We start from the raw sequence: 13,411 nt of genomic DNA on the forward strand, positions 1-13,411 counted from the left end.
TTGGGCAACGGTAGAACTGGGACAAGAATCCAGGCGATCTACTTTAGGCCTGGTGATATGAACCAGGTGAGCACATTCAGAGATGCTGCTATACTGTTAATGCCCACTGTAAGTAGTAAAGATCTAGGATTCTAGGTGGGGAAGACAGGGCTTCACATGTGATTCTCATCTCCTGTGGCTCTTCAGATTTACCATAAACAGATCTCTTGTTGCCGAAAATGACTGGTAGGCAGGTATTTAATGACGGAGAAAGAAAAACAGTTTCTAAGATAATACTTAGGAGAAAAATCCCTGTATTGATAACTATAGTGGTGATACTGAGCTTTGAGACATTTTTGTACTATATGAAATTCATGTGTTGCATTAATCACAGTGGTAGGGAGTTCCCTCTGCCCCAAGAAGTCCAGAGACCATAAGGAATAAAACAATCAGGAACAGTAAAACCTTTAAATTACCAAAGAATGCTTAGGAATACAATGGATTCTGGGAAGGACGCTGTCATGCTGGAATGCTCTTTAGGACTCCTGCTCTTGATTCTCTGGTATCCCAATTAGATAGACTGGTGGAATCTGGGGAGTACAGAGTTGATTAAGCTGCCACAGAACATTAAATAATAGCCTGCAAATAATAACAGCATCAACAACTGGGCCTTTCAGGATTTATTCATTAGCACTTTATAAGCTCATAAATAATATATAGAACTGACTGTAATGGCACAGGGGAGCATGCTTCTTTAAGTTAAAAATCTCACTATGTTTTTAACATAATCACCAAGACAAAATTTCATTAACGAATTAGACAGTCATATTTACCTTTGAAAAATAAGACTTTGTGAAAGAGCACACATTCTTGATCTGGGAGTGTAAGTATTTTCTGATTTTTAAAAATACTTTAAGCAATAGGAGGTAAATGTCAAAAATATTCTTAGATGAAATTATAACATTAGGCTTCAAATCCTTGTTAAAAATGTTTGGTTAAATCTAGTCAAACTTCTGCCAAAATTAAATATGAAAATACTCAAAAAGGATTCAGCATCTGTACGTCTCGCTCAGTTCTGTAGCACCCATTACGAGGCAAATTGAATGCTGCATGTTCCCCTCAGTAAATGACATCATGAAAGAACACAGGCTTGTAGCCAGACAGATCTGAGGTCATATCCCTGAAACTCAATCCTCGGGCCTCCGTGGCCTTAGATGAGTTACTTAACTCATCTCATGAACAGGTGTCACCTATAAACCACACCTTTACAAGTGGCCAGCGTTCCTTCACAGGTCCCTTGAGTTCAGTCCAGAGGGACTGCAGGATCATTTAAACAGGAGGAAGAATGAGAATTTCAGAGAAATCTACAATAAGTGTTTCCAGCACATCAGGACACGTTTTTCCTCACTGGACCATATATTAGCGAAGATATAAGGCATGCCATTTTATAATATGCTGCTTTGGTTAGCAGTTTGTAGAAACGTGAAATTGAGAAAAGAATTATAGTATTGGCTAAACAGTTGTCAGTAGTACTCTGCCCCATTTCTAGCCTCATGATTGGTGTTATTTTCATTTCTTTCAATGAGTTACTTGATGTTATTTCCACATCACCATCAGTAAGGTGAAGTTGCTTACCCTTTTTAACTCTTCTATGTTTTTAAGTAGGAAAAAAATTAAAAAAATGTTAATTTTCAGGAGGCTCATTACACAATTACACATAAAAGTCATTTAGCTGGGGAGTATATCCCAAGGTCTGAAACTAAAAAAAAATGAGATGGGCTGCCTGCTGTCTCCCTTTTGTATAAATCCCAGTTGCGGCTCTGTTGTGTGGTCTATGGCACATAATTGTTCCTTTCTTTGTGGACATACTCCTCGGACCACTTTATCTCTTCCTGCCAGTCTTGATGGCCACATTTCAGCTCTCACATTCTATCCCTAGCCTCAATAAATTCAAGGGTCAAGATACTTAAGTTTTACGTTCCAGGCTTGTCAAATTTTCCTCAGTTGCCTTTATCCAAATGTTCCTCTGATAGCTACTTCTCACTTTTGCTTTGAAAAACCAACTCAACCAAACAAAGGAACTCAGATGAGAAATGTCCTTGGTTTGTATAATGATATGGAATAAAGTTAAATGGGGGGGGGAGGCTTCCTCATTGTGCATCTAAGCACAAATGATAATGGAGTTGTGATTTAGCCCATGAAAGTGTGTTAGAGTAAGTGAGCCGACCTTTAGCTTCTCTTACTGCTGAGACAAAATGAGAACATAAATAAAAATTAATTTCTTCTTATCACTTCACAAGATGTTATAATTCATTTTGATTTATGTACATAATGTTTACATAGCATTACAAAAATGTGCATTACTTCTAAAAGCTCAAAGGATTCATATACTTAAATAGAAACTCAGAGAAATACTTTCTTTCTCTAGAGAAGAGGTTTCTAATCCTAATACAGTGATGCTCCAAAAAAATTATTTAGCTTTATGTCAGTCCCATTTGATCCAATCTCTTAGACTTGTTAAATCCCTTTAGGCAATGATAGGAACCAGTGTCTTTGAGTGATTATAGAGTTGACTGATAATCTTCCAATTGCTTAGCTCTATTCTTTGTAATTCAAATTAGGGCCAACATTTCTAAGTAATAACCAGATAAATCCATAACTTCGAGCACTGTGTATGTCTATTTATATTTGTGCATATGCCATTACAAAAATCTACCTGTGGGCTGACATGTACAATATATGAGCAAGCAATTTCTAATTCATTTATCTAATTTTACTGAGATGAGTAAAAAGCATCCTGCCCACATTCTAACAGAAGTGACTTAGATTCAGTTCACTGAGGGCTTTCGGAGAGTAACAGTGGAATGTGTTAATAAAGGATAGTTATACTCTCTTGTGTTGTAAATCTTTAAAGAAGAATATAATTGAAGTCTAAACAACTAGTTGTAAAGATTTAGTAAGTACCTTTCTAGAGTGAGTAGGGTGAAATAGATGATCCTTGCTGGTTCTTGGAAGATTTGAAATAAACACAATGATCAAACAAAATGTAAATAGCTATTAACACTTGTATGACTCGGTTCAAATTAAAACTCTTTTTCAATATATAATCTTGCTTAATATTTGTACCAATTCTTACAGGGGTTGGCATGATTGTTTTCATAGAGAGAGAGAGGAAATTATTTAGCCATGAATTTCTGAAAAGTCACTTGATTTTTGGGGGGATGTGGGATAATTTAAAAGACATTCAAAGAACTGTCAGAATCATTACAAGAGAGGGATGTGTTACATTTTTTTTTTTTTTTCTGTGTGGCTCACTTGGTTGAGCATCCAACTCTTGATTTCAGTTCAGGTCATGATCTCAGGATCATGAGATCAAGCCCTGTGTGTCAGAATCTGCTTCAGCGTAGAGTCTGCTTGTCCCTCAGGCTCTGCTCCTCCCTACCCCTGCCTGTGCTTGCTTTCTCTTTATCATAAATATATCTTAAAAAATGTTTTTATTTTTGTAATTTGTGAAGACATACACATGTTGGTAATCCAAGCAATTGACTGGCCTAACACATAAATCTAAGCTGTTTAGCTCAACATATTTATATCTTCCCCACATAAAACACAAAATTATAGAGTGATAGCATTTATGTATTTGGGAAATTGAATCACAATAAATTATTAAAATTTTTATGTTTAAATAATTTGAAATAATTTTAATTCAGTAATTGAAATGTATTTTCTCAAATTTTCCCACTGTAATAAATAGATCTTTACTTTCAACAACTTAAGTTTTGTGAGATTTTTTTAAAAGATTTTATTTATTTATTTTGAAAGACAGAGATCACAAGTAGGCAGAGAGGCAGGCAGAGAGAGAGAGAGGGAAACGGACTCCCTGCTGAGCAGAGAACCCTATGTGGGGCTCAGTCCCAGGACCTGAGATCATGACCTGAGCCAAAGGCAGAGGCCTAACCCACTAAGCCACCCAGGCACCCCTGTGAGATATTTTCTAGTGCCATGGAATCAGTCCCTCTTAAATATATCTTTTATGTTAGTTTGTTAGGGCTGCCATAACAAAATACCAAAGACTGGGTAACCTGGATAACAGAAAAATTTTTTTTCATAGTTCTGGAGCCTTGAAGTGAAAGATCAAAGTATTGGCAGGTTTTGTTCCTTCTGGGGCCTTTCTCCTTGGCTTACAGATGGCTGTCTTCTTGCTGTGTCTTCATATGGTCTCTCCTGTATGCCCACACATCCCTGGTATCTTTCTCTGTATGCAGAATTCCTTTTCTTATAAGGATACCTGTCAGATTAGATTGGGTCCCACCCTAATAACCTCATTTTAACTTAAAATCCCTATGTAAAAGTCCTAACTATAAAGGCCCTGTCACCTAATACAGTCACGTTCTGTAGTAGAGGGGGATAGGGCTTCACCTTATGAAATGTTTAAAAAGATTTTATTTGTTTATATATTTATTTATTTACTTACTTACATGAGAGAAAGATAAACAGGGGAGCAGCAGGCGTAGGTAGAAACAGGCTCCCCAATGAGCAGGGAGCCTGACTTGGGGCTCAATCCCAGGACCCTGTGATCATGATCTGAGATGAAGTCAGATGCTTAACCGACTGAGTCACCCAGGGACCCGTTCAGCATATGAATTTTAAGCATACACTGTTCAAATGTCCATTAAATGAAGAATAGATAAAGAAGATGTGGGGTGTACACACACACTCACACAGACACACACAGACACACGCACACACACGCACACACACACACACACACAATGGAATATTACTTAGCCATCAAAAAAAATAAAATCTTGCTATTTGGGATGACATGGATGGAGATAGTGAATATTATGTTAAGTGAAATAAATCAGTCAGAGAAAGATGAATTCTGTATGATTTCACTCATGTATTGAATTTAAAAAGCAAAACAAATGATCATAGGAGGAAAAATGAGAGAGGTAAACTAGGAAACAGATTCTAAACTGTAGAGAGCAAGCTGATGATTACCAGAGGGGAGGGGAGTAAGGGGATGGAGATAATAGGTGATGGGGATTAAGGAGTGCTCTTGTTGTTGTGATAAGCACAGGGTGATGTATGGAAGTGTTAAATCGCTGTATTATACACCTGGAACTAATATTACACTGTATGTTAACTAGAATTTAAATATAAATTTAGAAAAAGATATAAATGTTTCAAAGCGTAAGTGTAGATACATATTAGAACAGTTTTGTGCTGAACTCATTGAAACTACAAAGCATATTATGTGTCCTTCAACTAACATGTTCTTGCATTAAGATACAAGTCTTTGTAAATGTGTGTGTAGAATCATAGGAGAATAGTTATACTTTTAATTCACTGAATCTACAGTGTGTATAATGCTATAATGTGTCCTTCAACTAACATCTTCTCTCATTAAGATAGATTCAAAAAAAAGGAGACACAGTTCAGCCAATAACTTCTTTTTATTTCAAGTCTTCATTTAAATTCTAGTTAGTTAACATATATGGTAAAATTGGTTTTAGGTGTAGAATTTAGTGATTCATCACTTACCACCCAGTGGTAATTGTAATAAGTGCCCCCCCTTAATACCCATCATTCATTTAGCTCATCCTCCACCCACCTCCCTCCATCAACCCTCAGTTTGTTCTCTATAGTTAAGAGTCTCTTATGGTTTGCTTCCCTGTCTCTTTTTTCCCTTTCCCCTAGCTTTATCTGTTTTGTTTCTTAAATCTCAAATATGAGTGAGATCATATGGTATTTATCTTTCTCTGGCTGACTTATTTTGCTTAGCATAATACACTCTAGCTCTGTCCACATCACTGAAAATGGCAAGATTTCATTCTTTTTGATGGCTGAGACCAAATATGAGACAGGAAACCATCAAAATCATAGAGGGGAACACAGGCAGCAACCTCTTTGACCTTGCCCTTGGCAGCTTCTTACTACACACATCTCTGGAGGCCAGGGAAGCAAAAGCAAAATGAACCATCGGGACTTCATCAAGATAAAAAGCTTCTGCATGACAAAGGAAACAATCAACACAACTAAAAGGTAACCTATGAAATGGGAGACGATGTTTGCAAATTACATATCTGATAAAGGGTCAGTAGCTACAATCTATAAAGAACTTACCAACTCAACACCGAAAAAACAAATAATCCAGTTAAGAAATGGGTAGAAGACATGAACAGATATTTCTCCAAAGAAGACATCCAGGTAGCTAACTGACATGTGAAAAGATGCTCAACATCCTTTATCATCAAGGAAACACAAATCAAAACCAGGATGCAATGCCTCCTCACACCTGTCAGAATGGCTAAAATTAACAACACGAGAGACAACAGATGTTGGTAAGGATGTGGAGAAACTCCTACAGTGTTGGTGAGAATGCAAGCTGGTACAGCCGCTCTGGAAAACAGTATAGAGGTTCCTCAAAATGTTAAATATAGAACTGCTCAGCAATTGCCCTGCTAGGTATTTACCCAAGGGACGCAAAAATACTGACTCCAAGTGGCACATACACCCCAGTGTTTATAGCAGCATTACCAGCCCATAATTTCTTTCATTCTGTTCATTTTTGTCACATAGTGTGTGTTCAATATGTATTTGTTGTTTAGACGGATTCATGATGGATGAATAAATGCATTAAAGACTTTCATTAACTGAAAGTTAAAATATTGGATTGGCTGAGTTATAAGCCTTTAATGGATTATCAAAATCATCTATTATTATTATTAGAATACCAAAGACCCTTCTTCAAATAATTTTCTTAATAGGTTGACTATGTATCTAGGTGTATTATTAATTTTTTGTTACTTATTCATATAGTAAAAAAAGAACTACAGTGTAAAGTTTATCACATTGGTATATTTTGGAATTTCTATAAAATTAATAATGTAAAGGAATCTAGTGTATGGAGATCTTTATTTGGATTTGTTTAATAAGATGTCCTACTAAAATTAATAAATTGTAATCATCAGCCTATGAGATTACAAACATAAGATGCTCTTCAGCGGATACCAGAGAGATGATGCTATATCTGTTTAGAAGTTTCAGTACATTTCCTTACATTTATGAAGATGGTGCTTCACTTTGAGTGTATCTTTCCCATGCTTGACTCCCATCTCCAGTGGGATCGAGGGGATGCAATCAACATCCCACAATTTGGCCTTTTATATCTTTATCTTCAAATCAGGCAGATAGTGTAGCTTATTGCTATAAGGGGTCAGATTTTCTCTGAAGCTAATTTTTTTTTTTCTCCACAGCAAATCCATTCACAGATCTGTTACACACCATTTTACCTGATGTGTACTGACATGGTCACTAGGAAATTCACTTAAAGAATCTCTAATATGTTTCAAAAAAAAAATTCCTAAATACTTGGTTGTAATAACTTAATCGTTAATGTGTTGAATTCATTGATTTATGTTAGCACATTTCCTTTGGTTATCTTGCACTATTATTTCAGTGGTATGACTTCTGCCACAAACTAATATCATTCAAAAGGAATAGAGAATGAAACTATAAAAAGTATGAAAATCGGTTACATTATGTTGAAAGCAATAATGTTTTTATTGACATTTCTGAAGAAAAACTGAAAACTCACTTGTGACTAAGCTGCATATGAGTACATGATCATTTTCATACTGTTAGTAGAATGTTTATTGCCTATTCCTGATTCATGCATGGTACTCCCTTTTTGAAAAGATGGTAGGGTAGACAGTTTTTAAGAAATTGGATAGGTGTTCAAGCCTCCTAGAAATTGGAGGATTTTTCATGGTGCTAATTACATTTGTATTATCTGAGTCATATTTTAGTATCTTCTAGGTAGATCAAACCATGTGGCATCAATTATGGCAAGGCTTATTATCTTACATACCAAATATATTTGTAAAATGTATGAGTTACAACTTTTGTAGCCCAAATTTTATACAAAACAAAGCATATCTCTATTCTGAGATACTTCCCATTGTAAAGATCCAGTGGCTATAGAAAAATAATTCTCTTATTTATGTTAAAGTCAAAAAGTTGAAGTTTAAGTCTCTGAAGTGCATCATAATGGAATTAAAATAAATGATACATATTTTTGTCCTAAAACATTCCCTCATCACATTACATAAATATAAATATGCTTATATATATATATTTTTTTCCATCTAAATAACATTGGTAGTCAGGTATATGACAGTACCTGAGCAGTGAGATAACTGTGGCTAAGGCAGCAGCTGCAGAAGCCGGACCAGCTGAGGCCATCATTGAGGCTAGAGCCCACATGGGGGGCCATGCTAGAGGCTGTTGTGGAGGCAGCTGGGGAAAAATACCACATGGCTACCTGTGAAGCTTACCGAGATGGCGATCTGGACACTCAAGACCTACCAGAGCCACAATAATTTAATTCCCTTTCTATCTTCAATTCAGTTCCAAGAGCTCTAAGTTGTTGTCAAAATTCCTTACCCAAAAAAAAAAAAAAAAAAAGATTCCCCTTGATAAAGTATATGCCTTTTAACTTCTGTTGGTCAAATGTGCGTAAAGACCACCCTCAGCGCAGCTGTGACTGCATCCAGCCAACGTTCTCTAGCTCTGGAGTCTGCCAGCTTAATTGCCCAGGATTTATACACAATAAAGGTACAGTGTGTGCCACAAAATGATTCATATGAGATTAACAAAAGGAAAAATGAGCCAGGCGAAGGAATGCCATGACCAAAGGACGAGAGTGATCAAACCTGGTGGACCCTATATAGGGACAAGAGTGCAGATTTGGAAAGCACCTCAAGCTGTTTCAGATACAGTGCCTGAGAGGAAGGGGTCAACCCCCACAAATCTTGAACATATGAGTCAAAAGACACATGGCAGCAGCCATCTATCTCAGTGGTGACCTAAGGGACAGGGTGGTTCACTTACTGGTCCTGAAGTCCTGCAAGAAACCTGAGCTGCTGACTCTGCTGCAGAAACATGGTGTCAGAAAGAAAGAAAAAAAAAGAAAGGAAGGAAGCAAGAAGGAAGATAGATGAGAACTCCCTTGGAACAATTCTGCAAAAGGTAGCCGATCTGAATCTTAAAGACCTCTCATATACTTTAAATGATTGTGTTTTTAAAGTGCTTCAAAGAGACTGGCCCCGATACAGTGAAATAGACAGAAATAAGCAGAAGGTCATTAGGCACTGCTCTCGAGCACACTAAATCTGTCTCAGAACACTGCCAGCACTGGCCATTCAGAATCTCCTGTATATTCTAGAAAAGATGTCACATCGTCTCCTCAGAAACAGCTTTGAGATTCAGATTTCACTGATCCTTTACTGAATAAAAAAACTTGAATATCTCACCTGACAGATCGAGTGCCTCCATCATTAAGTGATCATTTGAAATCCCAGCAGTGAAAAATCTGCTCCAGGCCTCCTGTTGTCCCCTGCAGCCGCTGCATTCCCTACGCTAGCTTCAATCCACCTGCCCAGCTCCAGTCCTCCCCAGATCATAAATTCTAACTCCAGTTTCCCCAGCACTCCAGCAGGCCAGGGGACTCAAGATCTACCTGTTGACAGTTTTAGTCCAAACACTATTAACTATCAGGACCGGCAAGACAGTTATACTTCTAGGATTCCTCTGGAAAACCTTAACCCTGGTTTAGTTCTATTAAAGTGTCCAAAGCCTTTGGAAGAAAACCATTCATTGTCTCACAGAGACTTCCAAAAAAGGCTAAAAAGAGAAGGAAAAGTGCCAAAGTAAAATGCACATTGAGACAACTGAAGAAAAGGAAGAGGACCTTAAAATAGAAGAGGAAATTGCCAAGCTGCACAACTCCAGTCCCAATTCCTTTGAAGAAGTTAAAGAGGGTTGCAGTATGTCCACCAAGCCTTCTTCAACTCCCAGATGATTTGACAGAATCTATTGCTGTCATCTCCTATGAGACAAGGATGGCTTTGGTGCTGATTATGAGTCTGGGGCCTTGCATGCCAGGATGGAGACTGTAGCTAGAAGATTTATCAAGCTGGATGAACAGCAGAAGCAGCTTTCTCCAGGCTCAAAGGTGTATCACAATGTTCATGAAGAAGTCTTATGATAATATCAGAAGATCAAGCAGTCCAGTCCCAATTTTCTTGCAGAAAAATACAGATGCAAGTAACTTCCTAACAAGCTGGCTCTCACCAAGTCTAATCGGAGAATTTGATGGAGCGCAAGCAGAGTCAAGGCATGGGACCTCTGCTTGGACTAGAAGCTGTGAATAAACTTAAAGTTATCTACTTAAATTCTAAATGAGTTGTTATGATATTTTTTAAAAAATGAAACTTTGCAAGATTAAGAGTCACATAAGTGACTCTTAATCTTACAAAACAAATGGAGGGTTGCTGGGGGGAGGGGGTTTGGGAGAAGGGGGTGGGATTATGGACATTGGGGAGGGTATGTGCTTTGGTGAGTGCTGTGAAGTGTGTAAACCTGGTGATTCACAGACCTGTACCTCTGGGGATAAAAATATATGTTTATAAAAAAAATAAAATAAATAAAAATAAAAATAAATGAAACTTTGCTTTGTTGAAAGTTTCAGTGTTCGGAGACTTGATTTATTTATTATTTTTCCCCATTGTACTTTGCTTCCCTGCAGTTTTGAAGCTGCATTTTCTAGTTCTCCCACCACACCCCAAGGCTTAGGTTTGTCAAGGAAATGAGTTTGTTTAATATTGGGGATCCAGTGACTATACTTCAAATAATTTTTTTTTCCTTAGAAACGGGTGTTTGTCATTAGAAACTTTTTTTTCAAGTTGTTATTTATTTGGGAGAGAGAGAAAGAGAAAGAGAGAGAGCGTGAGCTGGGGGAGGGGTAGAGGGAGAAGCAGACTCCCCACTGAGTAAGGAGCCCAATGACGGGCTCCATCCCAGAATCATGGGATCATGACCTGAGCCAAAGGCAGGCACTTAACCACCTGAGCCTCCTAGATGAAATGATTTCTTTAAAGATATTGGGGGTTAAGTGTCCACACTTTAAAGTTATATGTATTTAAAAAAAAACAGTAATGTGGAAGGTGAATTGATTTTGGATAAACATAGTCTACTTTCTGACCTTTCTTATTGCAGACTCTTTCCCTTATAGGGTAGAATGTAGAGATTTGCACAAAACTCAAAAAAATTAAAACATTGTTTTGGAGGGTTAAGAAATAGAAAGGTATAGGAATATGTGTATGTGCATAGATTATGTGTATGTGTAGAGATATGTACACACATATGTGCATACAGGCTGATTTGATCTAGAACTATAAATCCACTCTGCAAATTAACCACCTGTTGCAATAATTGCCTTGAGGTGTTTGCTAGCTATGTACCTGGAATGGTTAATCATTATCTACACGCTTCCCACTTGGTTAGAGCAACGGGAAACACACTGTGGTCTCCTAGCTTATGAATCCATGTGCTCGACCTGGATGCACACAGAGGTGGTGTGGATGTGAGTATACCGGAGGAAGAAAAAGCCTGCTTCTCTCAGTAGGCCAAACACTCAGGTTAAACAACTGAGTGTTACTACTGGAAGGGTTTCTTTTTCTGTCAAATTGCTCTTTGTATTGTGAGAGACAAGAGCATGTTCATTTCAATGGTTTTTCAGCTTGATTAATGTGGGACAAAATCAGTATGTTATGAAAATATAACAGATCTGTAGTTTTGGTGCAAAATTATAAAGTTAAACATCTGGGTAACCTACTGATATACTGCTATAAAGTATTTTTGAAGAGAGATATGCAAAGAAACTATTACGTACATGAAGTGTATATTTAAAGATTTCTTTTTCATCCTGGGAGCCAGGAATATTAAAAAAAAAAAAGTGGCTACATCTAACCATAACATATTATCAGTCATCAAACAGCACAGATTTTCATCTCATGGAGTTTATTTGTTGATGCTGATTTAAGCTATCATCTGTTTTATCATGTGGAAACATAAGTTATGTGGTCAAAAATATAAAGATTTGAACTAATGTTGATTCAAGTTGTGTTATCTTATCATCTTGTCTTTTCAAAGTGCTTCCAATTGAAGAGGAAAGTATTATGTTTGCAAATCTGTTTTGAAATGTTTGCCAGAGTTTTGGTAATATCTTTATTAAAGATGTTTGTCTCCAGCATCCAGTAAATACGTACTTACATACATATATACATACATGCATACGGTTGGTAATTGGTTTATGTTACATATTAAAATAGTGTGTGCACATAAATAATAGTAATATGCTAGAGATAGGGCAGTTACTACTCAGGGAATATTACAGGTTTTCACTAGAATCATTTAGAGAGAGAGAGTGAATTTAAATACTCTGTAAGAATAAACCAGATAATTTTTAAAGTCTACATGCAGATATAATTTAAATAGCTAACAATTTTCTCCTACAATTGGGACATTAAGCAGTTCTAATTGCATAGGATTGCTTCAAAGAAGAGTCTTTAGGTATTCTATTTAGCGGGCAGAATTTTATTCTTCAGGATGTATTTTCAGACCTAAGAAAGATACCCATTTTGCATACTATCCATGCAGAATCCTCTTTAATTCTTTATCTGTGTCTTCGGTCTTTTACATTTGCCATGGAGACATTTTAAACGGTGGTGTGGTAACTGTCTCAGACTCCTCGTAAGTATCTTTACTTTTCAGTGTTGGCTGCAAGAGTGAGTGAAGTAATCTAAAAACAAATGAAAGGCATAGTGCTTTCTTCTGTAATCATAAACAAAAGCAGAAATGGTGTCCTTTATAACTCCTAGTATATATAGGAGACTCGAAATTAGATGCCTTCACAAGTCATTCATGCAATTTTAAATGAAATGCAGTTAATAATTACTTGTTTGCTGATGTGGTTATGGGCTGTCTGCTCCCCAGGTACTGGGAGATCGGTGGGCAAGCATCTGTAGGTGGACCGAAGATCGCTGGGTGCTTTTGCAAGATGTCCTCCTAAAATGGCAGCGTTTTACTGAAGAACAGGTGAGTCATGCGTGGAAATTGTATCAGTGAAAGACTTGGTAAAATGGTAAATGGGTAAAGGAAAACATACAATGATCTACTTTAGTAATTATTTATTTTCTTTTTTGAATTGCTTGATTTCCTTCAGTGCCTTTTTAGTGCGTGGCTTTCAGAAAAAGAAGATGCGGTGAACAAGATTCACACAACTGGTTTTAAGGATCAAAGTGAAGTGTTATCAAGTCTTCAGAAACTGGCTGTATGTATTTTTTTTACTTTCAAACTTTTTTTTTAAAACCCAGTAGTTTACATTAACCCCATTATTTGGTCTTTTTATTCTTCCTAATCTTAAGCCAAATGTTCATTGTTTGTGCTTAAGTCATAGTCTATTCAGTTGTATCATATTGTAAATTTTCTTAATTAAAATAGGGACAGCTATATTATCTTAGACAGCTTGGGTTGCTATAACAAAATAACAGTGGTGTGGTGACTTATACAACAGACATTGGGT

General features: G+C 36.9%; 1 protein-coding gene and 1 pseudogene across 1 annotated transcript in view; both read left to right on the plus strand.

Annotated features, from left to right (window-relative positions):
- DMD (dystrophin) overlaps window positions 1-13,411 on the plus strand; it is a 1,970,015-nt gene that overhangs the window by 504,123 nt on the left and 1,452,481 nt on the right. The window contains exons 14-15 of the mRNA XM_059385278.1: window positions 12,823-12,924; window positions 13,052-13,159. Coding sequence (XP_059241261.1) covers window positions 12,823-12,924; window positions 13,052-13,159 — 210 coding nt within the window. The remainder of the gene's footprint in view (window positions 1-12,822; window positions 12,925-13,051; window positions 13,160-13,411) is intronic.
- On the plus strand, window positions 219-10,199 carry LOC132007655 (RNA polymerase II elongation factor ELL2-like; annotated as a pseudogene).

The sequence above is a fragment of the Mustela nigripes genome, chromosome X (genome assembly GCF_022355385.1).
Source record: "Mustela nigripes isolate SB6536 chromosome X, MUSNIG.SB6536, whole genome shotgun sequence".
NCBI classification, from domain to species: Eukaryota; Metazoa; Chordata; class Mammalia; order Carnivora; family Mustelidae; genus Mustela; species Mustela nigripes.